The sequence below is a fragment of the Macaca thibetana genome, chromosome 15, assembly GCF_024542745.1.
Source record: "Macaca thibetana thibetana isolate TM-01 chromosome 15, ASM2454274v1, whole genome shotgun sequence".
Classification (NCBI taxonomy): domain Eukaryota; kingdom Metazoa; phylum Chordata; class Mammalia; order Primates; family Cercopithecidae; genus Macaca; species Macaca thibetana.
The window spans coordinates 8,638,804-8,664,805 of record NC_065592.1 but is presented as its reverse complement, the minus strand read 5'-3'; the positions used below and the strand labels follow the sequence as shown (position 1 = coordinate 8,664,805).

Here is a 26,002-nt window from a genome sequence, read left to right as displayed (position 1 = left end):
CATCTACAAAAACTGAACCTTCCAAAAACTGTCAGGGGACCCGTGTTCCTTAACTTGGGACTTCTGGTGCCTGGGCCACACTCTTCAAATGAATGATTAGACCTCATCTGTCACTCCCAGGGATGTAACAGGCCGGCTGCAGCTAAATACCAAGAACTTTCTAATGCTTGGAGCCATCTTTAGGGCTTGGGTGCCCTAGTGGGACCCCATGCAGGCTGGGGAGCCATAAGGCAGAGGAGACTTGCATTAGACCTGCAGCTTAGGCCACCAACTCGTCTTCCGTGCCTACTAGAAGTGGTTCCTGCAGTGCTCTCCACAGCAGCAGCCGCACCCATGGGAGCACTGCCCACGTGCGGGGACACAGCGCTTACCTTAGTCTACAGTACTGTTCCTGCTGGCATCTCAGCTGTACTTGAACTCCGTGGCTGGGTGTCAGGAGCTCCAGGAACCGCACAATGGAGGGCGACTTCCCAGACCACTGGGTGAGGGGACAGAGCCATCGTAAGATCCTCAGATCCCTGTGTGAGACTTTCTTTCCAACCTGGATTGTTCTGCTAGGTCTTCACTCCCAGCCTCACCTCACAAGGCCACAGTGGAGGGGCACTTCTCCCTCTTCAAAAACGTACTCACCAATGACACATGCAAAATTTTATTGTAAAACGGTAGCCATTTGCATTTATAAAGTCAGATGCCGTTCTCAGCATCCTCAGAAGGGGCAGCTAAGCTTTATAGGAGGTTTCGGGGATTTGACTGACTGTAACAAAAACTAGTATAAATGAGGAAGACTTAATATGGCAAAATTCACATAATTTAGAATCCAGCAGGGCACGTGTGGCTCATTCAGAATGGACAGTGAAGGGCCACCTTTTGCAAAATAGAGTGGCAAGTGACAAACTGGAAATACTTTTCTTTCAAAAGACTTGTTCTAACAAATGTTGACAGTATTGCCAAAATCATTCCCACAGCTCCCTTTGTTGCTAAGGTTAAAACCCTTGGAGAGGCTGTTTCAGGTTTATCTGTGGTGCCTGAAGGTGTCCTCTTACCTACTTGTCCTTCATCTAAACACTTCATTGCCCCTGACAGCGTCCGCTGGGACCATCCTGGGACAGAGCTGGCTCGTGCTCCAGCCGCATCCCCAGCAATGCCCTCCTGTGGCACAAATGCCATGTACGTGTGCTTGGGCTCATTTCCAGTAAAGATACATCACAGTATATGTTATAATGACGGGAACTTAAAAAACACACACACAAGGCCAACAACTTAGAATCTAAGCAGTCTCTCATAATGTTAAAAATCATTTTAAATAAAGTTACTATATTTTCAATAAAACTTATTCATCCTTCCTTGAAACAGAAACACTTGGAATTAAAACATAATTTGTAAAAAATCATGAGCCCTGCGATGAGTGGGCTGGGAGCTGGCTCCTTCCTTCTGTGCAGGCTGGGGAAGCTTCATGTCCTTGCCCATGGTCCCTCGGTGGCCTACAGGCACCAGGGGGTGGAAACAATGCCAGGGACAGAATTCCTGTCACATCAAACAGGAAACATTCACTCTGATTCCTCTTCCAGGGAAAGGAGCTGGGGGAGGAGGCGTGAAACGACTGTTCTTTTCCAACTCCAAGTAGAGACTCGGCTGCCAATCACGGCTGTCAATCATCGTAGTAATAATCTAACTTGGTGAACACCGTTTTGCAGCCTTTATCTGAGAAAACTCTCTCCTCTTTGGGGAAAAATGTCATCTCCTCAGCCACTCTGCTTACAATGTCTTCATTAGTTTCATAGCCTCGGGACTGCATTTCCACTCGGATACACATTTTTAGGTGTTTGTATTCCAGGGGGAGGAAGGGAACAAAATAATCAATGAGGTTCCGGTCAATTAGGCTGCTGTGCCAGAAGCCACCTGGGAAGAAGAAACAAGGTGCTGTTCATCCACATCCACCCACCCACCCACCCTCTACACGCCTCCTGGGGGTCACTCACCCACCCTCCCATCTGTCCCACACATATCTACTGGGGTCACCCACCCCCCATCCATCCCACATACACATACTGGGGTCACCCACCCTCCCATCCATCCCACACACACCTACTGGGGTCACCCACCCTCCCATCCATCCCACACACACCTACTGGGGTCACCCACCCTTCCATCCATCCCACACACACCTACTGGGGGTCCCCACCCTCCCATCCATCCCACACACACCTACTGGGGTCAGCCACCCTCCCATCCATCCCACACACACCTACTGGGGTCAGCCACCCTCCCACCCATCCCACACACACCTACTGGGGTCACCCACCCTCCCATCCATCCCCCACACGCCTACTGGGGTCACCCACCCTCCCATCCATCCCACACACACCTACTGGGGTCACCCACCCTCCCATCCATCCCACACACACCTACTGGGGTCACCCACCCTCCCATCCATCCCACACACACCTACTGTGTGTGCCCTCTCCCTCGTGGAGCTCCAGATCAGTGGGGAAGGCAGATGTTAACAGGCACCTGCACACTGGGATGCTTCTGTGACAGTGGAAAGGGACACCCTCTTTACACTGCGGGCTGGGGGAGGCCTCCCAAGGTATGACCTAAGAGATTGAAGATGGGAAAGAGGTTCTGGGGCCCAGAAACAAGAAGAGGCAGTGGGGAAGGCAGAGTTCCACAGAAAGCAGGAGGCAAGAAGAGTTCCCGGGAAGGACTACCAGCCACGCTGGTAATTTACTCTCCCTGGAGTTTCAGCAGCTGGACTAACAGGGAAGGCTGCTGCCGCTGCCACAGTGCCCAACCCCTGCAGAGCATGTGGGCACCAAAACTAGCCTTGGGAGTGCGGATGTGCAGCCCACGCCGGGCTCCCTGTGAAGGCCTGGCCTTGGCTGTGTTTTCTCCCCTAAATGTGGGTTGGCTCTGCACCTGCCCCATCCACTCCTCCTGGGCTCCTGGAACTCCTGACCCAGCACACCTCCTCCCAGCCCCAGATGACACAGCACACACTACGTCGCCCACCAGCCCACGCGTGTCTTCTAGTGAGCTGATACCCTTCTGCTCTGCCATGTAATTCTGGGGCTCCGTCTCCAACTCAAGCTTCTCCTCATTCACTGGGTTAATACGTTTCATGCCCAACAGTGCTTTGCACACAATTGGTGCTCAATAAATGTGTGGCTGACTGATAGAGTGGAGCCTGTGGCCAGGGAAAGAACAGAACCAACCACTGAATGGGAACAAGGGGCAGTCTCGCTATCACGAGCTGGTTCTCAGAGGCCTGCTCTCTGCCAGGCACGCCCTGGGCCTGGGGACACAGCTGAGGGCAGACAGCCCTCACGGCTTTACCACTCTAGGGCAGGAGACACCCGACAAACCAGAAAACAGTCTCAGATGGTGCTTGGAGTGACGAACGCCGCACAGCAGAATGGACATGGAGAGCGGGAGGTGGAGCAGGTTGGGCGGGACCTCAGGGCAGAGCCCGAGTGACAAGGACCCAACCACGCAGACCCAGGAATGACAGGTCACCTCAGGCAACCCTGAGACTTTACAATTATCTCCTGAGGACTTCCAAGTTTGCCCTCCCAGCCTGATGGCCTCCCTGGAGCTTCGCGGCTCTGCTCTGGTGCCCTGATGCCATAGTCCACTGCGCTCGCCTGTCCTTCCTGCTGTCCCTTCCCTTCAATGGCAGCGCCACCCTTCCCATTGCTCAAGTTAGGTCCTTGGTTCTTCTCTCGTTTCCACATACAATTCTGCAGGAAGTCGTACAGGTTCTACCTTCGAAACACACCCAGAACCCGACCATGTCCCTCCACCCCCACTACTTCCACGCTGGGTTCCCTGGCCCTGTGGCTGTGGGTCTGTCCTCCGCCCAGTTGCCAGCAAGGTCCTGTGAAGGCCTTGTCAGATCACAGCACCGCCTGCCCAGGACCCTCCAGGCCTCTCTCTTCCACTTGGAATAAGATCCAAGGTTCACCATGGCCCACCAGGCTTTCCACGGTCTGCACCTCCACCCCAAATCTCGCCTCTTCTATCACCTCCTGTTCCCCTCCTCTGTTTATCCTCAACCAGCCACAGTGACTCCAAGCACAGGCCCTGCTCACACCCCTGGATGTGCTGTCTGCACTGGGGAATGCTTTTCCCTTAGACATCCACATGGCTCACTCCCTCAGGTCAGCCCAAATGCTACCCTCACAGGGAGCCTTCCCTGTCCACTCTATTAAAGCAGAGCCCATCCTTACCCTGCACCCCAAAGCCTTTCTTTTTTTCCTCTACTGGCGCTGGGGAGAAAGATAGATATATATATATGTGTCCATGTGTGTACATGTGTGATGTGTGCATGTGTACTGCATGTATACACACAAACACATCACACACATCAACGTATCTATCCCCCATCATCTGATACATTTTCTTTCTTTCTTATCACTAGGATGTAGGATCTATAAGGGCAAGAATTTCTGTGTTTGTTCACTGCTGTGCCCCCAGTCCTAGGTTTGATGCCTGGCACCTACCAGATGCTCCATATACATGTGTTGAATGAATGTTCAGCCATCTGCCTGAGGCCACAGTCAGTCTCTGGGCCAGGGCTGCCCGACTCCCAGGCTGGCACTCCTGAGTGCCGTGTAACCTCCACAGCGTGGATTCGAGGCCACTGGGCTCATCTGCCTCAGCATTAGGCTAAGGTTTCTGCTGCATGTGCTCATGTTTTTTGGCAAGGCAAGAAACTATCCAACATGTTACAAAATGCATGTCTTGCCTCAGTAGTATTCCACTGGCACACACTGACATACGGTACCCCATGTTGTTCACTAACTGTAGGATGAATTTCCTGGCAAGTCTGTCTCAAATGAGCCCTTCTGTTTTTGTCATCTCCAGAACCTGAAGCGCACAGACTTGAACAGGCAGCCCTGCACAACTCACAGGTGTTAGCCAGTGAGTTAGCCTCCATTATGCTGGCTTTCTGCCTCCCCAGATTCAAGGTCAAAGGTCTCATGACATTCCCTGGAGAAGTAGCGAGCTAAAACTTAAAAGCTCAGGTTTTAGAATCAGAGACACTGAACAGGCTGCACGGCCCTGGGCAAGCTGCCACATCTCTTTGAGTCTCTCAGTCTCTACACTACGAGGTATGGTGAAGACTGAGTGAAATCCGCGGGCAGAGTGTTTCACACGGTGCCCAGTACAAAATAAGGGTCCAACCACTATTTGGCTGTTGCTCTTGGGCAATGAAGAGAAAGGGAAAAACTAACAGGTCATCTCTCCCCTTGAGCTGCCCTTGGCAGCCTTCGTTGCTCAACTACTGGCTCTTTCTTCTACAAAGAAAATCGGCCGGGCGCGGTGGCTCAAGCCTGTAATCCCAGCACTTTGGGAGGCCGAGATGGGCAGATCACGAGGTCAGGAGATCAAGACCATCCTGGCTAACACGTGAAACCCCGTCTCTACTAAAAAATACAAAAAACTAGCCAGGCAAGGTGGCGGGCGCTTGTAGTCCCAGCTACTCGGGAGGTTGAGGCAGGAGAATGGCGTGAACCCAGGAGGCGGAGCTTGCAGTGAGCTGAGATCCCACCACTGCACTCCAGCCTGGGCGACAGAGCGAGACTCTGTCTCAAAAAAAAAGAAAATCATGTAGCTGAAGAAAATGGGGGAATTGGCTGGGTGCAGTGGCTCATGCCTGTAATCTCAGCACTTTGGGAGGCTGAGGCGGGCGGATCACCTGAGGTCAGGAGTTCGAGACCAGCCTGGCCAACATGGTGAAACCCCGTTTCTACTAAAAATACAAAAAATTAGCTGGGCGTGGTGGTGGGCGCCTGCAGTCCCAACTACTTGGGAGGCTGAGGCAGGAGAATGGTGTGAACCCGGGAGGTGGAGCTTGCAGTAAGCCGAGATCCCACCTGGGCGACAGAGTGAGACTCCGTCTCAAAAAAAAAAAAACAAAAAAAACCCCAGCAGGCCAGGTATGTAGCTCATGCCTATACTTCCAGCATTTTGGGAGGCTGAGGCGGGAGGATCACTTAAGTCCAGGAAGTCAAGACCAGCCTGGGCAACATAGGAAGACTCTGTCTCTACAAAAAAAAAAAAAAAAAAAATTAGCCAGGCATGGTGGCACAAGCCTGTGGTTCTACCTACGTGAGAGGCTGAGGCTGGAGGATCACTTGAGCCTAGGAAGTCAAGACTCCAGTGAGCTGAGATCACACCACTGGACTCCAGCCTGGGTGACAAGAGTGAGACCCTGTCTCAAAAAATAAGCTGGGCGCAGTGGCTCACGCCTGTAATCCCAGCACTTTGGGAGGCCGAGGTGGGCGGATCACCTGAGGTCAAGAGTTCGAGACCAGCCTGGCCAACATGGTGAGACCCCGTCTCTACTAAAAATACAAATATTAGCTGGGGTGGTGGTATGCACCTGTAATCCCTCAGCTATTCAGGAGGCTGAGGCACAAGAATCGCTTGAACCTGGGAGGCGGAGGTGGCAGTGAGGCGAGATTATGCCACTGTACTCCAGCCTCGGTGACAGAGTAAAACTCTCTCAAAAATAAAAATAAAACCGCACTTGTCAAACATTAGTGTTCATAAAAGTTACCTGGAGCGTGTCAGTAAAGATTCCCCTCATGACTCGGAAAGGGACTGAGAATCTGCATTTCTTTCTACCCGGCTCCCAGGTGATGCTGACAGTGACCCTGACGCTTTAACACTTTGGGTGCAGGATTAGGAACCAGATGGGACTGGCGGTGGGATGGCCCTACTCACTGTTCTTGTTATTGAAAACCGACACAGACAAGGCATGTTCAATGTCTTTGAGCTTGATGTCTTCCCTCTGCTTTCCACTCCTCCAGAAATCCAAAGCCACATCTGTGATCCTTTCTGCTCCAGCATTGCTGCAAAACAAGTCCAGCGGGTAAGCATGGGGTTTTCTCCTAGAGCTCGGAGACTTGGGCTCGGGGCCCATCCGTCACGTCCTAGCCCTGACCTTACCTGAGAAATATGAAGATGGCTTTCTGGTAGGAGACCCCATCCACCAGGTCATAATAGTCGAGGAAAGGCTTGATGGCGTCTATGAGGCCTGCATGCATCTTATCCATTTCATCAAATATGAAGATGGACCTTGCACAGGCACTCACGTTGCCTCGAATCCACAACTGTAACTGATCCTGAATTACAAGGGGAAAAAGCCAACACAAAGTTCTCAGCCAGGGCCATCAATCAGCTCCTTCTACCACTGAGAACCGCAGCTTCACTTACAGATCACTGTGCACTCAGCACTAAGAACTTTACACGCACAAAATCTTCTTTGTTCCTAACAACCCCATGGAGTGAGCACTATCATACCCATTTTACAGATGAGGGAACTGAGGCACAGAGCAAGCTTACTCCACTTGCCCAAGAGAGTGGAGTAAGCTATACGGGGCAGAGCTGGGACCTGAACCCAGTCCTGTCTCACTCCAAAGCCCAATACTCTGATTACAGTTCCCGTGCTGCGAGATGCCACACAGATGCTGTCAGAGCTGCTGCTCTTTTGTCATCAAAGGGGCAATGCGGGATGTCATGAGGATACTGATTTTTATTTGAAAAGGGGGTGAGGTTGGGCACCGTGGCTCACACCTGTAATCCAAGCACTTTGGGATGCTGAGGCAGACGGGATCAGTTGAGGTCAGGGGTTTGAGACCACCCTGGTCAACATGGTGAAACCCCATCTCTATTAAAATACAAAAATTAGGGCCAGGCATGGTGGCTCATGCCTGTAGTCCCAGCACTTTGGGAGACTGAGGTGGGCGGATCACCTGAGGTCAGGAGTTCAAGACCAGCCTGGCCAACATGGTGAAACCCTGTCTCTACTTAAAAAAAATACAAAATTTAGCTGGGCATGGTGGCAGGTGCCTATAGTCCCCGCTACTCAGGAGGCCGAGGAAGGAGAATTGTGTGAACCCGGGAGGCGGAGGTTGCAGTGAGCTGGGATCACGCCACTACACTCCAGCCTGGCAACAGAGCAAGACTCCATTTAAAAAAAAAAAAAAAAAAAAAAAAATTAGCCAGGCGTAGTGGCGGGTGACTGTAATCCCAGGTACTTGGGAGGCTGAGGCTTGAGAATCGCTGGAACCTGGGAGGCGGAGGTTGCAGTGAGCTAAGACTGCCCCACTACAGTCCAGCACTCCAGCCTGGGCGACAGAGTGAGACTCTGTCTCAAATAATAATAAACAACAATAAAACAAAATGAAATAAACAAGGATTCATTCAGACTTGTTAGGCTCCAGCAGCCAAGATTTCCTACTCTGGTGACCTACTAACTTATATGCAGTAACAGGGAACATGTACTGAGCACACACTATGGACACAATATTCTAAGCACTGTTCATACAACTTTTTTTTTTTTGAGACAGAGTCTTGCTCTGTCACCCAGGCTGGAATGCAATGATGTGATCTCAGCTCACTGCAACCTCTGCCTCCCAGGTTCAAGCGATTCCCTTGCCTCAGCCTCCTGAGTAGCTGAGATTACAGGCACCTGCCACTACGCCCAGCTAATTTTTGTATTTTTAGTACAGATGGGGTTTCACCATCTTGGCCAGGCTGGTCTTGAACTCTTGACCTCAGGTGATCCACTCGCTTTGGCCTCCCAAAGTGCTGCGATTACAGGTGTGAGCCACCGCGCCTGGTCTGTTCATAAAATATTTTACTCTGACCTCCCAAAACCCATCATGGTAGTTACCACTGTGCTCCTTCTTTTACAAATGAGAAAACTGAGGCACAGACAAGTGAAGTAACTTGCCTAAAGTCACAGTTATTGTTAGTGAAGCCTCAGTTCTAAGATGACCAACTCATCCTGATTCCTCTAGAATGGTTCCTGCTTGTTTGGGACAGGGTCTCACTCTGTCACCCAGGCTGGAGTGCAGTGGCTCTCTGCTCACTGCAGCCTCGACCTCCCAGGTTCAAGCCATCCTTCTGCCTCAGGCCCCTAGCTGGGACTACAGGTGCGTGCCACCACGCCTGACTAATTTTTTTTTTGTATTTTTTTAGTAGAGATGGGATTTCACCATGTTCCCCAGGCTGGTCTGGAACTCTTGAGCTCAAGGGATCAGCCGGTTTGGCTTCCCATAATGCTAGAATTACAGGTGTGAGCCACCACACCCATGGGACATTCGCATTTCAGTACAGAACCGCTGGACAGTTGGTGACCCACGTGCTTACCCAAACAGAAGGGAAAAATGTGTTCACGTTTTTCCATGGATACAGTCAGGGATAAATAACTGATTGAGGCCAGGCACGGTGGCTCATGCCTGTAATCTCAGCACTTTGGGAGGCAGAGGCAGGTGGATCACCTTGAGGTCAGGAGTTCCAGACCAGCCTGGCCAACAAGGTGAAACCCTGTCTCTACTAAAAATACAAAAATTAGCTGGGTGTGGTGGCGGGCGCCTGTAATCCCAGCTACTTGGGAGGCTGAGGCAGGAGAATCACTTGAACCCGGGAGGCAGAGTTTGCAGTGAGCCCAGATGGAGATTGTGCCATTGAACTCCAGCCTGGGCTACAAGAGTGAAACTCAGTCTCAAAAAATAAACAAATAATAACTTTTGCCCACCTTGCAGGTCTGTTACAAGGATCTAAAAGGCAACAGTTAACATTTATTTGTAACATGCACCAGGCACATGTTACACACTTGACAGAGTTCCCTGGATTGTTACAAGGAACACTTTGTAAGTCAGAACCTGAGTCTCAGGTCAGGCAACTGTCCTAAGACTATGGAGCTGGGAGAGTGTTAGGACTCAAATCCAGATGTGTCTGCTGCCAAAGCCCAAGCTGCTAATCAGTGAGTTCAACCATAAAAGCTGTTTGCCGCTGGGCGAGGTGGCCCACACTTGTAATCCTAGCACTTTGGGAGGCTGAGGTGGGCAGATCACTTGAGGTCAGGAGTTCGAGACCAGTCTGGCCAATGTGGGGAAACCCCATCTCTACTAGAAATACAAAGATTAGCCGGGTGTGGTGGTGCATGCCTGTAGTCACAGCTACTCGGGAGGCTGAGGCAGGAGAATCGCTTGAACCCAGAAGGCGGAGGTTGCCGTGAGACAAGATGGCGTCACTGCACTCCAGCCTGGACAACAGAGTGAGACCCTGACTCAAAGAAAAAAAAAGGGCAGTTTGCAACAGTAGGTTCAACAAACTTAGGACTCTCTACATATGTTTCCTCTTTCACAAAATGAGTGAGATGTGACCGGGCATGGTGGCTCACACCTGTAATCCCAGCACTTTGGGAGGCTGAGGTGGGCGGATCACCTGAGGTCAGGAGTTCGAGACCAGCCTGGCCAAGTTGGCAAAACCCCATCTCTACTAAAAATACAAAAATTAGCTGGGCATGGTAGCAGGAGCCTGTTATCCCAGCTACCTGGGAGGCTAAGGCAGGAGAATTGCTTGAACTAGGAGGCAGAGGTTGCAGTGAGCTGAGATCATGCCATTGCACTCCAGCCTGGGTAGCAAGAGTGAAACTTCATCTCAAAATAAAGGAAAAAAAAAAACAAAAACGAGTGAGATGTGTTGATCTCTAAGATGGATTAGATCATGTCCACCTCTAAAATCCCATGACCCTACAAACTCACTGGACCGATTTTCAGAACCCACCACAAAGCTTTGATGGTGTTAACTGCTCCACGCATCTCAAACTCTAACTTCTACACCTTTCCAAGGGGAACTGAGACGTGAACCGTTTTCAGGGCTCACTCATTTCAACACAGAATTTCCAAATCTCATCCCACAACGAAGAGACCCCAAACCCGACGACATCCAGGAAGGGATTCCAAACTCCCATCCTTGCCTTGTACAAGGTGATGTTTGAAGCATGTGGAAAGTGCAATGTGGCCACAAACAGGTGGACATAGTCACTGTTCAGACCACCCTCGTAAATATTCTCTGCGATGATTTTGCTGACGAAATTTTTGCCGGTGCCTGTCCACCCGTGCAGGGAGAGGGTGAGAGGTTTCTTGGGCTTCGGATTGTTTATGAAACCAAACACAGCATTTAAGATGATTTTCTTTGCAAGATGCTGTCCAAAGAGCTTGTTGTCCAGATCCTTCTGCAATGCTGGGGGAGACAAAGCCAATCAGGAGTGGGGAAGAAACAGTGACAAAAGGCAGCCACATTTACAGCCCATGAGAAAGCCAGCAAAGCCGTCTAGCTCTTCAAGCACCTTGTGAAACCTCAAGTACTGCGGTCTGTAAGCTCCTGGCCCAGAGGGGACGGTGGTCCAGGGAGCCCTCCCTTTGCTGGTCCTGCCTATTCTAAAGCCCTGGCCCGGTTCCTTCCCGAAAAGGCCCTTGGTGCGGGTGCCACTGCCACTGCCACTGCCACCAGTTTGCACCTCTAACCCCTGTGCTGCTCCTCCCACCCCAAGGCAGGGCGGGGAAAGGAAGCAGTTTGGTCCCTCCCGGTCGGCTCCGAAGAAGTCCTCACCATCCTTCCTGTCTCCCGCTAGGCTATAAAGGAAGCAGAGCCCACTTCGGAGGGAGATTACCACCGGTCCACCCCCAGCTTAGCACAAAGTAGGCCAACCTGCAGCCCGGCTCCTCAGGTCTCCAACTGAAGTCTGGCCCGTCTGTGGTGGCCAAGGGGCCAGGCCTCATCCTGCAGGGGCCGCTCGGCTTCCGGGGTCCGGCCCGCACGGACTCAGCTCTGCCCAGGCCCGGCCCTCCTGGGATTTGATCCCTATCCCGGCCCGGCCCTAGTGCCATCCCCCAGCCCCAGTCCCCGCCCCGATCCCCAGCCCCCAAGCCCCGCTCCAGCCCTAGTCCTAGCCCGGCCCTAGTGCGATTCACCAGCCCCAGCCCCAGCCCGGCCCGGCCCTAGTGCCATTGCCCAGCCCCCAAGCCCCGCTCCAGCCCTAGTCCTAGTCCGGCCCCGGTGCCATCCCCCCGCCTCCATCCTCCATCCTCCATCCCCTGGTCCTAGCCCAGCCCTAGTGCCATCTCCCAGCCCCAGCCTCCAGCCTACAGCCTCCAGCCCCCGCCCCAGCCTCCAGCCCCCGCCCCAGCCCCCGCCCCTGCCTACCCTCCCTGCTAAGGCTCCGCTTCTGCCCGCAGCACTCGGCGAAGAGGCAGTAGAGACGCGGGTAGATGTAGCCGGTGAGGACGCCGGCCAGGGCCAGTCCCAGGCTGATGGGCTCCACCGCCTGCACCACGGACGGCGCCAGCAGCAGCAGGCCCAACGCGGCCCGGCCCAGCTTCATGCCCGGACCCGCGCCACCCTGCGCGTTCTCGCGCCGACCGCGAACCAGTACCGCCCCCAGACCCGCGCTTCCGGTTCCTCCTCGCGCGGAGGCCATCTTTCTTCAGGGCAGCCCTCCTCCCGACGCCGGCGGCCGCCATCTTTGTTCGGTACAAAGCCCTGTTTTGCTTCCGGAAGGTCGGATCTGCACCGCCCCCGTCGGCCACGTGTTTTTGTTTGTTTATTTTAAAGTAATGGACGTTTTTTTTGCCGGGCGTGGTGGCTCACGCCTGTAATCCCAGCCCTTTGGGAGGCTGAGGCGGGTGTATCACCTGAGGTCAGGAGTTCGAGACCAGCCTCACCAACATGGTGAAACCACGTCTTCTACTAAAAATATAAAATCAGCCAGGTGTGGTGGTAGGCACCTAGCTACTGGGGAGGCTGACGCATGAGAATCGCTTGAACCCAGGAGGCGCAGGTTGCAGTGAGCTGAGATCCCACCACTATACTCCAGCCTGGGCAACAGAGCAAGACTATGTCCCTCCCCCCAAAAAATAATAATGGACATTAATTTTTAGAACAGATTTACAGAAAAAATTGTAAGAGTACAGAGTTCCCATGTGCCACACCTCCCTGCAATTACCCGTTACTAAATTCTTACATTATTAGTGTATTACATTTGTTAAAATTAACGAAGCACTGTTGTTATATTAACTAAAGTGTACAGTTTATTCGGATTTCCTTCCTTTTACTTATGCCTTTTTCTGCTCCAGGTTTCCATTCAGGATACATTAATTTGTTATGTCTTAGACTCCTGTTAGTGACAGTGTCTCGGCCTTTTATTTTTATTTTTATTTTAGCTGGAGTGCAGTGGTGTGATCTCAGCTCACTGCAACCTCCGCCTCCCAGGTTCAAGTGATTCTCCTGTCTCAGCCTCCCGAGCAGCTGGGATTACAGGCATACACCACCATACCTGGCTAATTTTTGTATTTTTGGTAAAGACGGGGTTTCACCATGTTGGCCAGGATGGTCTTGATCTCCTGACCTTGTGATTCACCCACCTCAGCCTCCCAAAGTGCTGGGATTACAGGTGTGGGCCACCATGCCTGGCCTCAGCCTTTTATTTTTGATGACCTTGATAGTTTTGAGGAGTACTGCCACAATCTTTGGTAGGCTGGCCCTCTACTGGAATTTGATGTTTTTCTCAGGATTAGACTAGCGCTATGGGGTTTTGGAAGGAAGATCACAGAGGTAAAGTGCTATGCTCATCACATTCTACCAAGGAAGGGTTCTTACTGTCAACATTACCTATCACTGTTGGTGCTGACTTGATCACTTGACTGAGGTAGTATCAAGTCTCCGCACTGTACACTTATTCTTCTCCCCACCCCTCTTTTCTCTACTGTACTCTTTGGAAGGAGGTCCCCATGCACAGCCCACACATTAAGGAGTTAGGGATTTTGCTCCACCTCCTTGGGGGCAGAGTATCTGCAGAGATTATCTGGAATTCTGCATGGGAGATTTGTTTTTTCTCCCCCATGTATTCAATCATTTATATCAGTATGGACCATTGTTATTTTATCCTTTGTGTTATAATACAGTACTAATTTTTTTTTTCTCAAATTGTTCTCATTTTGGCCACGGGGAATTTAAGTGGTTCTTTGTGTTCCTTTGACCTACACCCAGTGTATACCAGTTTGTTTGGGTTTGAGTGCTTCTTTCCTTTCTGCCACTACAGGATGCTCCAGGCTCATCTTGTATATTTCCTGCCCCCGTCCCAGAATCCTATTTCTACGAGGAACCCTGATTCCTTTCATTGTAGAATGGCATTACAAACTGGCTGGGCATGGTGGCTCGTGCCTGTAATCCAGCACTTTGGGAGGCTGAGGCAGGTGGATCACCTGAGGTCAAGAGTTTGGATCAGCCTGACCAATATGGTGAAACCCCATCTCTACTGAAAATACAAAATAATTAGCTGGGCATGGTGGCATGTGCCTATAGTCCCAGTTATGCAGGAGGCTGAAACAGAATTCCTTGAACTCAGGAGGTGGAGGTTACAGTGAGCCGAGATCATGCCACTGCACTCCAGCCTGGGTGACAGCGAGACTCCATCTCAAAAAAAAAAAAAAAAAAAAAAAAAAAAAAAAAGAAAGAAACCAAGGTCTGGGTGCTAGGTGTGCTTCTTGCTGAGATGTCATTTCTTTCAGGCAGTCTCAGCTGACAGAACAAAAAAATGTGTGTATATACTATTAAACACACACACATATCTATAAATATTTCTAGGTAAACATCTGTACTTATATTAAGCTAAACATGAGCTCATGCTGACATCTCCAACTCTAATCCATTACACGGATCATTGGAGCCTCCTCCCCTTGCTTATCTGTGAATTCCCACCCCAACAGTGAGAGACCTGGCTCCCTCCATCTGGTGGCCACTTTTAAGCTGGGTAAAAGATTACTCATTTTCCAGCAAAGGGAACTCTGGCAAGTGAGAACTGTTGATCATCCACTTATTTGCCTGTTCATCCCATAAACACGTGTTGCGTTGCTGTGTGCCAGATGTGCTAGGCCTTTAGTATTCATCTTGGGTTACGCCTGTACATCGTTGGACCTGTTAAATGCTAGTTGAAATATCCTGAAAATATTTTTTAAGGTTCAACTTTTCATATTGGATTTCAAATAATACTTTTGTGCATTTGTTACAAGCCAGACACTATAGGGATCATTCACAGTTTTGAGGGCTGCCTATGTGTCAGATTGTGGGCTATGCCCTGGGGTTTCAAATTTAAAAATTAGGCATACATGGTTCCTGCCTTCACTGACCACATTCAAGTGGAGGAGGAAAAAAAAGTCTCCACTTTACAGATGAGAAAACTGAGGCTAAGAGTGAAAAGGATCTGTCCAAGGACACAATTAGTAAGCTGTGAGCTGGGCTCAGATGTGACTCCTGGGCCAAACCACCATAACCACAATACTTGCTCTAACTCCGCCCGTAAGTCAGCCAATCTGCTCTTTCCTCTTCCGGACCATGTGGATGCCTCAGGAAAAATGAGGGCACAGGTACTTGACAGTTAGCAGGTTGCAGCACGTCTATGACATTTGAAATAAATGAGAAAATCCATCTCAGTAATTCAATTTTACATTTAAGCTACCCAAACCATGGGCTTTGAAAACATTACCTGATGTTGGTATAAGGAAACATGATACAAACAATATGGTTAGATTCATTTTGAAATTTAATAATTCAATTCTAATAGTAATAAGAAACATAGTTTATGCTTTTTTTTTAAATGAAAACAAACAAGTAATTTTGTAAAAGTCAGAAAACACCAGTATCCTTCTGATCTCATCCTAGATTTTTCTGTCAGTTGGACCCACTCTAATCAATGGAGGATGCATGTCTGACCCCATCCCAGATACGTGAAAGCAGAAGACACGATGCATCTATAATAATGAAAGCACAATCTAAAGGGTATTATCACACCGTGAACAGTTTCTTCCTGACCCAGAGCAAATATTAAGAGAAAGACAATATATTTACAAACAAGATTTAATAATGCTCACAAGAATAGAGTTTGTCCCCAAATGGAAAATTACACATTGTTTTGTTTCAAAAAGTTATAAATTTAGTGCCTGAAAAATCCAGCAGGTAAGCAGAAGGACCAATAGGGTCTGTTTCTGGAACTGTTCGCTAGCAAATGAGCATGCTCTGTCCAAGAAGCCCTTTTTCTTTTCTTTTTTTTTGAGATAGTTTTGCTCTTGTTGCCCAGGCTAGAGTGCAATGGTGCAATCTCGGCTCACCGCAACCTCTGCCTCTCGGGTTCAAGTGATTCTTCTGCCTCAGCTTCCCGAGTAGCTAGGATTACAGGCATGTGCCACCACGCCCGGCTAACTTTTTTGTGTTTTTAGTAGAGACAGGGTTTCTCCATGTTTGTCAGGCTGGTCTCAAACTCCCGACCTCAGGTGATCCGCCCACCTCTGCCTCCCAAAGTGCTGGGATTACAGGCCTGAGCCACCATGCCCGGCCAGGAAGCCATGTTTCACAGGAGGGATATAGGGAGAGGAAGGCGCTATTTACATCCCACTCTGCACAGCTCAGTACCGCCTATTCATTTTCTTGAACTTCTCATAATGATAGTCATCAGTTGCCTTCTCGTTAGCAGGACGCTTGCGGTTAGGAGGGGACCCTGAGAAGGAAAAGAACAGGAAAGGTGGCTTGCCATGCTGGAACCCACTGCTAGACTTTACTCCAGGTAGGCAAAGACAACTGCCTGTTTCCTTCCCCACAGGAGCCCCAGCGCCTAACCCAGTGAACATAGTAGGGCCTCCGTAGACACTTACTTGTCTTTTTTTTCTTATTTTGAGATGGAGTCTCACCCTGTTGCCCAGGCTAGAGTGTAATGGCATGATCTAAGCTCACTGCAACCTCCAACTCCCGGGTTCAAGCGATTCTCTTGCCTCAGCCTCCTGAGTAGCTGGGATTACAGGCACCTGCCACGATGCCTGGCTAATTTTTGTATTTTTAGTAGAGACGGGGTTTCACCATGTTGGCCAGGCTGGTCTTGAACTCCTGACCTTAGGTGATCTGCCTGCCTTAGCTACCAAAGTGCTGGGATTATAGGCGTAGGCCACCGAGCCTGGCCAATACCTTTTTCTTTTCTTTAAAAAAAAAAGATGTGGTCTCACTCTGTCACACAGGCTAGAGTGTAGTCATCCAATCATAGCTCACTGCAGCCTTGAACTCTCAGTCTCAAGCGATCCTCCTGCCCCAGCTTCCCCAGCAGCTGAGACTACAAGTGTGAGGCACTGCACTCAGCTAACCTTATGAGTAGCTTTTATTTGTCCTTACTGAAATTTTCTGACTTCTTGAGTCTCTACTGTACTTGAGAATATGAGATTGTATGCTTGATACTGAATTCTCAGAGCAATCCTAACACAGGTAGGTTCTATTAGGATTCCCATGAGGAAACTGAGGCTTAGAAAGGGGAAGGCACATAGTCATGGTCCAGAGCATGGACTGGAACCCAGATGCCCCAGCTTCAGTGCCAACCTCCACACTGTCCCCCGCTGCACCCTGCCTCCATGGGCCCCCACAGAGCTGAGCACTCCAGGCAGCCCCGGGGCCTTTGTTGCACTCACGCTCAGGCTCTGGCTTCTCCGTGTCGCCTACTCTCAAGGGCCGGGCCTTGGGCTCTTCTTTGTTTCTCCGGATGGGTGCGTTGAGCTCTTCATGATAAACTGGACCCAAAGAGACCAGGGGACACATTAGACGGAACATGAGGTTCCTAGGGACCTCAGCCCAAATAAGGGAAAGGGGACAAGACCGCTCTCCCTGAGGGGCTTACATCTGTTGTGCTGCACGTAATTCACGGCCATGTTGGTAGGCACGAAGGAGGTCTCGCTGTCTTTCTTCTTGTTCTGCTGCTCTGCCAGCAGACGGGCCTTGGCATCCTCCGTGGAAATTATATTTTTAATTTTAGCACTATGGAGAGAAAGAAACCATACCACTTAGAAGATGGTAGCACCTTACTACTCAGATGTGAGTGGTGAGGCTGGCAGCCCAGCAGGACATAAGAAAATCATGTGTCCTGGGACACAGCTCTCCAGTTTACCAATCACACTTGTAGTCACATTCTCACGGAACTCTCACGGCCGTCAGAGAACCACAGTTACTCTGCTCTTCTGATCAAGAGCAAATTGAGCTTCAGAGAAGTAAAATGCTTAAGGCTCAAAGTTTGCAAGGACGGAAAAGAGCCTAGAAGCTTCCCAACTTTCTACTGTACCAAAAGATTATTCTGACAATTGCACTTCTTTCATGACAATTCCCTTTTAAAGTGGATATTTTGTTTTAAGAAGGATCATAGGGAGAAGGGGTGGGTGAGCCTTTAACATGGCCCCTGCTAGAAGAAAACAGAAGAATAAAGGGCCTGATACAGCTGTCAACAGAGGCTAAAGAACCACTTTTGCTTTCAGCAGCCAGGGGCCCTTACTACTCTGGCCAAGCCTTCAGCAAAACTTCTAGCAACAACCTGCCAGAGACAATCTCGTTTGTATTTGTAGGATTCTAAGAACACAGATAAGAACATGGGGTCTCACTACACTGCCCAGGCTGGTCTCGAACTCCTGGGCTCAAGTGATCCTTCCACCTTTGCCTCCCAAAGAGCTAGGATAACAGGCACAAATCACCATGTCTAGCCTTTTTTTAAAAAAAAAAAAAAAAAAAAAAAAGACAGGGTCTTACTCTGTCACCCAGGCTGGTGTGCAGTGGTGCAATCATGGCTCACTGTAGCCTCAACTCTGAGCTCAAGTGAGAGCCCAGCTAATTTTTTAAATTTTTTGTAGAGACAGGAGTCTATGTTTCTCAGGCTGGTCTCCTGGCCTCACGTGATCCTCCTGCCTTGGCCTCCCAAGTACTGGGATTATAGGCGTAAGCCACCACACCTGTCTCTCATAAATTTTTTTTTCTTTTGAAATAGAGTCTCATTCTGTCGCCAGACTGGAGTGCAGTGGCATGATCTTGGCTCACCGCAACCTCCACCTCCCGGGTTCAAGCCATTTCCTGCCTCAGTCTCCCAAATAGCTGGGATTACAGGTGCCTGCCACCATGCCCAGCTAATTTTTGTATTTTTAGTAGAGACGGGGTTCCACCATCTTGGCCAGGCTGGTCTTGAACTCCTGACCTTGTGATCCACCCACCTCAGCCTCCCAAAGTGCTGGGATTACAGACATGAGCCACCGTGCCTGGCCTGTCCCCCATAACTTTTAACTGGAAAGCACTGTGTCTTCTGCCTATGGGTCTCAAACATACTCGATGCCCAGGTCCACCTCAGGAATGCCACTCAGCATCTGGTTGGAAAGCATTTCCTCAGTCTTCTTTGCTGAGGAAACACGGATGTTTTCGGGAAGTTCATAAAGACAATCCTCTGCATTCTTTGGCTTAACTTTCTGTTCCTCATGTTCCACGATCCCTTTCCTCTTCTTTAGCTCTGTCTCAATGTACTTCATCCTGAAGTGAGAAACCCACAGGCCTCAGGGAGGGGCAGGAAACATACCAGGTATCCTCTAAATTAGCGGTCCCCAACACTGGCCCACAGACCAGTGACGGTCCATGGAGAAACAAGAAAAATACAAAATAACTTGAGTTTTTTCATCAAGTTAGAAATTTTCCACTTAAAGCAGCACCAACCTATGAGGTTATGTCCCACTAATCTATTGGTGTTACGATGCACAGGTTCTTTAAAGACAGAAAGATGATAGTTTGCTAATAGCTTTGCTGGCTAAATAAAAAGTGGGCAAGTCCATGTTTTATCCCTGCAATGTTTTGGGGAAATATTACTAGTCATGAAACCACCTTTGAAAAGAAGTTTTATTTTTTGTTTTTGGAGACGGAGTTTCACTCTTGTTGCCCAGGCTGGAGTGCGATGGCAAGGTCTCGGCTTACTACAACCTCCACCTCCCGGGTTCAAGCAATTCTCTTGCCTCAGCCTCCTGAGTAGCTGGGATTACAGGTGCCCACCACCACACCCGGCTAATTTTGTATTTTCATTAGGGACAGGGTTTCTCCATGTTGGTCAGTCTGGTCTCGAACTCCCCACCTCAGGTGATCCGCCTGCCTCGGCCTCCCAAAGTGCTGGGATTATAGGCGAGAGCCACCGTGCCCAGCCTGAAAAGACCTTTTAAGAGGTTTTCAAAGTTCTTAAGCTGGGAGGTAGAAAGAGAGGGGCCAACTTTGACATCTAGAAAATTCTAGAAACGTCATCTATTGACTAAATATCTTGGACTCTGACTGGGGTCCAGCCCTAATTGCTCACAGCCAAACAGACTGACACTTACATGTCTGCATCCTCATCCCGTCTGTTGGTTTCTGCAGAAAACGATGTCCCCAGGTGCAGGTCCTCCTCTTCACTGATCCTGAAGGGAGAGAACAATGAGGCAGAGCTTTCAAGTCACAACTCAGTGAGGCTGAGTTTTATGTTCTAAGAAGAAAACAAAGACACAAGCATTTATAATATACTATTTACAGTTGGCAAAAAAAAAAAAAAATGCTATAGTATAATATGTAAATGAAAGAAACTCTAGAAATATATGCAAGCAAACTGTTGGCTGCTAGTGATACCTCCAAGGATTGAGTGGATACACTTATCCTTAGGTATCCATGGGCGATTGGTTCTAGTGCCCCTCAAGGATACCGAAATCTGCAGATAGTGAAGTCCCTTATATAAAATAGTGTAATATCTGCATCTAATCTACACACATACTACCAAGTCCCTTATATAAAATAGTGTAATATCTGCATCTAATCTAGGCACATACTACCATCTGCTTTAAATCATCTCTAGATTACTTTTAATACCTAATTCAATATAAATGCTATATAGTTGTCACAAAAGTACACAGTGTACTTTTATTTTTTAAACTTTTGAATTATTTGAATGTTTTATTTATTTATTGACATGGAGTCTCACTCTGTCGCCCAGGCTGGAGTACAGTGGCGTGATGTCAGCTCACTGCAACCTCTGCCTCCCGAGTTCAAGCAATTCTCCTGCCTCAGCCTCCTGAGTAGCTGGGATTACGGGCGCCCACCACAACGCCAGGCTAACTTTTGTATTTTTAAAAGAGACAGTGTTTCACCATATCGGTCAGGCTGGTCTCGAACTCCTGACCTCAGGTAATCTGCCTGCCTCAGCCTCCCGAAGTGCTGGCATTACAGGCATGAATCACCACAGCTGGCCGGAATGTATTATTTTTGTTAATTGTTTTTATATGAAACTTCCCCCATGGGTTCACTTATTTTATTTTTTTGAGACAGGGTCTTTCTCTGTCACCCAGGCTGGAGTGCAGTGGTGTGATCACAGCTCACTCTAGCCTCAATCTCCCTGACTCAAGCAATTCTCCTACTTTAATTTCCTGAGTAACTGGGACTACGGGCACATGCCACCACACCCAGAGATATATACACACACACACACATATATACATGTACACATGTACGTGTGTGTACATATATATGTACATGTATTTCTTTTTTTTTTGTAGAGACAGGGGTCTCACTATGTTGCCCAGGCTGGTCTTAAACTCCTGGACTCAAGCTAGCCTCAGCCTCCCAAAGTGTTGGGATTATAGGCATCAGACATCATGCCTACAACACACTTTTACAAAAGGAGTCTACCAGCTTGGCTCTAAGTTAACTTTTAAAGACTTTCTGCTTTCTTTGTTTTTAAATAACATACCCTTTGCAAAGCACAAAACCTGCTTCAAGATGTCCCACTAATGCTGCTGCTACAGGCCTCAGCTCTCTGAGGGAACCTAGACCCAGGCAGTGGCTAAAGGTGAATTTGCTTATAAGCCTGTCCTGCACTTACTTATCTTTGCCCCTTTCCTTCAGTTTCTTCATATCCACCATACCACCTGTCTTCATCTGAAAGGGATCATCCTGCGGAAAGCAAACACAGTGAAGAGGAAGCATCTAAATAAATGGTAGTGGAATTTGTTTTCTGTAAAGCACATTCACTCACTGAAGAGCACTGCAGGGAGGGTTGCCATCGCTACCCAGGGAAGACCCCATAACTTACCACTAGAGTTGTCTCCTCTTGTACCTTCTCTCCCACCAGCAGGGCCACAGCACTGAGCAAAACCAAAAACAGGAGAGGGAGAGAGAGAAATGGCATAATTCAGAGATGAGGAGGAACCCTCTCAGGTATGTGGATTGCAACATTAGTGCAAGGGTGGGATTTGAGGGGTGGGCAGGCAAGCCGGCTGGAAAAGCCTATAAGCATAAAACAGGGCTTAACAAGCACCGTACATGCTGGAAGAAGGGTGGGCTGGTGGTGAAGTGGTACGCTTTCCCACTCTCCTGTAAAGCCATTTGGCATTCTCTTGGCCCGGAAATCTCATTTCTAAGATACTCTCATCATGGAAAGTGCAGCTAAAGATAAATTTTTTTTTTTTTTAAATTGAGACGGAGTCTCGCTCTGTTGCCTAGGCTGGAGTGCAGTGGCGCGATCTCTGCTCACTTTGCAAGCTCCGCCTCCCGTGTTCACGCCACTCTCCTGCCTCAGCCTCCCGAGCAGCTGGGACTACAGGCGCCCGCCACCACGCCCAGCTAATTTTTTGTATTTTTAGTAGAGGCGGGGTTTCACCTTGTTAGCCAGGATGGTCTCAATCTCCTGACCTTGTGATCCGCCCGCCTCGGCCTCCCAAAGTGCTGGGATTACAGGCGTGAGCCACCGTGCCAAGATAAATTTAAAAGAATATCCACTGCAACCTTATTTGATAGGAAAAATTTACAAAATCACCTACATGTCCCAAAATAGGGGATTTGTTAACAAATTACGATACACACATCTGGTGGAATATTATGCAGCCATTAAGAAGGTTTTCTGAAAAATACTCCACAATATGGGTGAATGCCCACAATGTCATAATGAGTTGAAAAGAACAGGGAATAAAAGTATATTGAAAGTTGTTCACAATCTGAGAAAGAGAGAGAGAGAAAAATAACAGATTGGAAAGAGTATTAAATATTAATACCAGGGCATTCTCGGGTGGCTTTGCAAGAAAAAAAAATGTTAACACTGGTCACTTCCGGAATGGAGAATTGTGGGTGCTTTTTATTGTCTTGACTATACTTTTCGAAATTATACAAACTCTTAACGATCGATATGCATTTCACAATTAACTGGTTTTAAGAAAAAACGCGAGTTAGTGACCTGTTTCTGGATCTCTGGAGCACACCCCAAGACGGCACAGCTGAGGGCATGTCCTGGTTAAACATTTGCAAAGAACGCTGTTCTCCAATTTGGGCAGTGGAAAGTGTATTGCAAAGAACGCTGTTCTCCAATTTGGGCAGTGGAAAGTGTATAGTGTCTCAAGAGAAGAATCTACGTCTGAGGAGATATTTGCGACAGCGACCCGGACGCGGATGTGTCTGTCGTCCCCGCCTCCTCCTCCCGCCGTGGTACCCACCTCACCCCGTTGGGCCTCTTCCTCAAGTTCTGTACCTCTCTGGTCTCTTCCAGTTTTAATCTTTAAAAAAAAAGAAGAAGAAGAAGGAGCAATGCATAGGCTGAGTGACTCCCCGCGGAATCCAAAGCTAACAGAGCCAACAAGGCACCTTGGAGGGCATCCCAGCCCCGCTGCTGAGCCACCAGCACAGTGGTCCAGAGGACGACCTTGTGCCTAGACCCACCGGGAGTCAGAGCCACTGCGCATCCCGGAGGCATCTCTCCCAATTGTGCGGGCTTGGGACCGCGGCGTCACCACTTGAGCCTCAATTTCTGCCTCCGCAGAAGGAACCACCATCCGGGCTCAGTTAACAATGTCAGCGAAGCGCCCAGCCGGTGGTGAGTCCCCCAAGCAAGTCTATCTCCTACCAGGCCCATGGGAGCCCCGCCCCAAACGCACCGAACCTCCTCTGAGTCCTGCTCATCTTCCTCTGACTCCGAGTCGCCCCGGCGGCGGCGGAAAATCTTCCGGACGACCGGCATGTTGACAATCGCCCAAACGTCCAGCCGCCGCGCCTCTGCGCAGCGGCCCAGGCTGCTTCCGGCGCGCCGCAGAGCGGTCAGAGCGCCTGACCCGTCTGGCCCCGCCCCCGGCACGCACCGCCCGCGTGGCCACGGCCCCTCCCCTGGCGTCAGCCTCTTCCGATTGGACGGCGGAGGGAAGGAGGTGGGGCGTCGCCAGACCACCCCACAACCCTGTGCGGCGCAGCGGAGGGGGCGCGCTTGACTGACAGGCGGCGGTGGCGCGGTTGCGAGCGCAGGTGAGTTCCGGGCCGCCACCGGCCGCATCTGTGGGCCGGGCCTCTCAGAGCATTGGCGACCCCAGCCCGGCTCCGGGCTGACAGGGCCTGGCCTCGCCAGGTACGCCAGACGCTGCGGCCAGGTGAGCGGAGCCCGGGACCCCCGCCCGCCGCCGCCCCTCTCCCCTCCTCCGGTCGGCGCCCAGGGGGTCCTCTGGGCCCCAGCACCCCACTCTGAGCCCACTGGAGGCTCGTGGCTTTTCCAGAACCAGGGCCGCCCCCCTCTTATTTCTGCCGGGGCCTGACCTAGCGTTGAAAGCATCCGCGTGGCGTCTCGCGTCTCGGGCGCTGACTTTTCTTTCCTCGGGCTCTGAGCCCTGACGTGCGTTTTTTTCTTTAGGAACAAAAGATGACCACTTCGCTGCGGTGCTGAATTAGAGTCCCAGCGCCGACCGCCTCGCGAATAATGGCCCCCAGCTTCTCCGCGAGGAGAGGCGCGTCTGATGTTTTGAAGCCACGCAGTAGGGTTTGAGCCAGGGGGCTCCTCCTCGGTGCTGGCTGGCCATCCCCCTGGACTTTCACGGGCCTGGTTTTCCTCCTTTGGTCAGGTGGTCTGTCGCTCTACCCTCTGCCCCTTCCCCCCCGAAGATACTGTGAGGATAAAGTTTATTTGAAAAACGGGCATCAGCAAACGCTTAGGAAATACCTAAATGCATAAATAATGGCGTCTAGGACTTTTAAGAACCCCTTAAGTAACAATAGTTTTCCTTTTCTCAGCGTCATCCCTTACTTTGAGAACTACCTCTTACTAAGCAGTTACCATGTGGCAGGCCCTGGGCAAAGCATAATCTTATTGAATTCTCCCAGCAATCCTTTGAGGTAGATTGGTTTTCGTTTTACAAATGAGAATGTGGAGTCTCCAAGGGGCAGTGCGCACCTCAAGTTACACAGCTAGGAGGTGGAACAGGAATTGGTTGCAGGTCAGTCTCTGCAGCACGGTTTGCACAGGGCTTGGCACAGTACGAGTGCAGTGGATGTTTGCTGCTGCTGCTGCAGCTGCTGTTACATCTCATTGGCTGGGGGGAAGGGCTGATGGAGACTGTTTGGGGTTCCCTCTTCTGGAAGACCATTCCAAAGCAGGGCAGCGTTTCTGGAATGCCTTAACGTTTTCTCTGGAACAGTCTCCGCTGAGATTGTTCTTCTCTTCCTTGGGCTGGAAAAAAAATAGTAGACTCAGGACTTCTTGCACCAGCCTTTTATCTTTGGTCAAAATCCACATATTAGAGTCTCAAAGTCTTGCCCTCTGCAGACTGGTTCAGCCAAACCCAGATGCACCTGCACTCACTGGATGCGGAGTCCCTGTCAGATGATGGAGAGGCTTCTTGGGAATTGCTGCAGGAGTCCGGGGGTCAACGTCGGCAGCTCTCATGCTCTCAGAGGTGGCTCTGAATCTGCCCATCAAGCAGTCCATCCGCCAGGGGTGGGTGCTGGACACTACTAAGGAAAGGGCAAGAAGGCCAGGGGCATTTCTAGATCCTCCTCCTCAACTGAAGTCCCAGGGTACAGATGAGCTGCCCCCACCCTTGCTCCGTGAGGCCAGAGGACCCAGTGAAACCCACCACCTGTGCTGTGGCAGATCTAATTGAGTGCTGTTTAGCAAAAGGAATGCTGAAAAAGTGGCAGCTGTGAATCTGGCAGTAAGTGGCTTTGCAAAGAGACTGCAGCCCAAGTCTCACTGGGCCCTTTTAAGGGTAGGATGAGACTGCCTCTCAAAAGGACCCTCCCGGAAATACAGGTTCTATGCAGTTCAAAGATGAGTCCAAGGTCTTAGTCTTGTTTGGGAGTTCAGTTGTTTAAGAAAATGTAGATTCATCCTAGGTTTAGGTTGGTTTCCTAGCTCCTTTCTGGAGCCAGATGAAATGTTGGCTTGTTTCAGGGTTCAGGGAGCATTCATATCCAGGTGGATTTGGGATCCAGCAACGTGATCCAGTTCACAGCCCAGCTATAGTCAGTATCCAATAAATGTATTTATTGGAGCAATGTATTCAACAGATACTAAGCATTTACTATATGAAGCAGGCACTGTTCTAAGTGC

General features: G+C 49.9%; 4 protein-coding genes across 19 annotated transcripts in view; 1 reads left to right on the top strand and 3 right to left on the bottom strand.

Annotated features, from left to right (window-relative positions):
* Positions 1–16,460, bottom strand: part of ASB6 (ankyrin repeat and SOCS box containing 6) — a 204,464-nt gene extending 188,004 nt beyond the window's left edge. The window contains exon 1 of the mRNA XM_050760148.1: positions 16,457–16,460. The gene's annotated coding sequence lies outside the window, so the exon portion shown is untranslated. The remainder of the gene's footprint in view (positions 1–16,456) is intronic.
* On the bottom strand, positions 637–12,334 carry TOR1A (torsin family 1 member A). The gene is made up of 5 exons (XM_050760180.1): positions 12,007–12,334; positions 10,778–11,043; positions 6,955–7,130; positions 6,730–6,857; positions 637–1,899 (listed from the first exon to the last, which is right to left on the bottom strand). The coding sequence occupies exons 1-5, from the start codon at positions 12,278–12,280 to the stop codon at positions 1,649–1,651; spliced, it is 1,095 nt and encodes a 364-aa protein (XP_050616137.1). The 5' UTR covers positions 12,281–12,334; the 3' UTR covers positions 637–1,648.
* Positions 15,386–26,002, bottom strand: part of C15H9orf78 (chromosome 15 C9orf78 homolog) — a 583,691-nt gene continuing 573,074 nt past the window's right edge. For 11 of the 12 annotated variants that reach the window (XM_050760238.1, XM_050760242.1, XM_050760245.1 and 8 more), the window contains exons 2-10: positions 23,568–23,694; positions 23,130–23,189; positions 21,737–21,788; positions 21,527–21,597; positions 19,998–20,075; positions 18,973–19,170; positions 17,510–17,646; positions 17,304–17,402; positions 15,386–16,351 (exon numbers count right to left, since the gene is read on the bottom strand). In XM_050760238.1, coding sequence (XP_050616195.1) covers positions 16,260–16,351; positions 17,304–17,402; positions 17,510–17,646; positions 18,973–19,170; positions 19,998–20,075; positions 21,527–21,597; positions 21,737–21,788; positions 23,130–23,189; positions 23,568–23,650 — 870 coding nt within the window. In that variant the 5' untranslated portion in view covers positions 23,651–23,694 and the 3' untranslated portion in view covers positions 15,386–16,259. Of the gene's footprint in view, positions 16,352–17,303; positions 17,403–17,509; positions 17,647–18,972; positions 19,171–19,997; positions 20,076–21,526; positions 21,598–21,736; positions 21,789–23,129; positions 23,190–23,567; positions 23,721–26,002 lie in introns of all 12 variants that reach the window. The other variant, XM_050760235.1, reaches the window with a different exon arrangement.
* Positions 23,839–26,002, top strand: part of USP20 (ubiquitin specific peptidase 20) — a 47,018-nt gene continuing 44,854 nt past the window's right edge. For 2 of the 5 annotated variants that reach the window (XM_050759822.1, XM_050759821.1), the window contains exon 1: positions 23,839–23,928. The gene's annotated coding sequence lies outside the window, so the exon portion shown is untranslated. Of the gene's footprint in view, positions 24,051–24,161; positions 25,605–26,002 lie in introns of those variants that run through there. The other 3 variants (XM_050759824.1, XM_050759825.1, XM_050759823.1) reach the window with 3 other exon arrangements.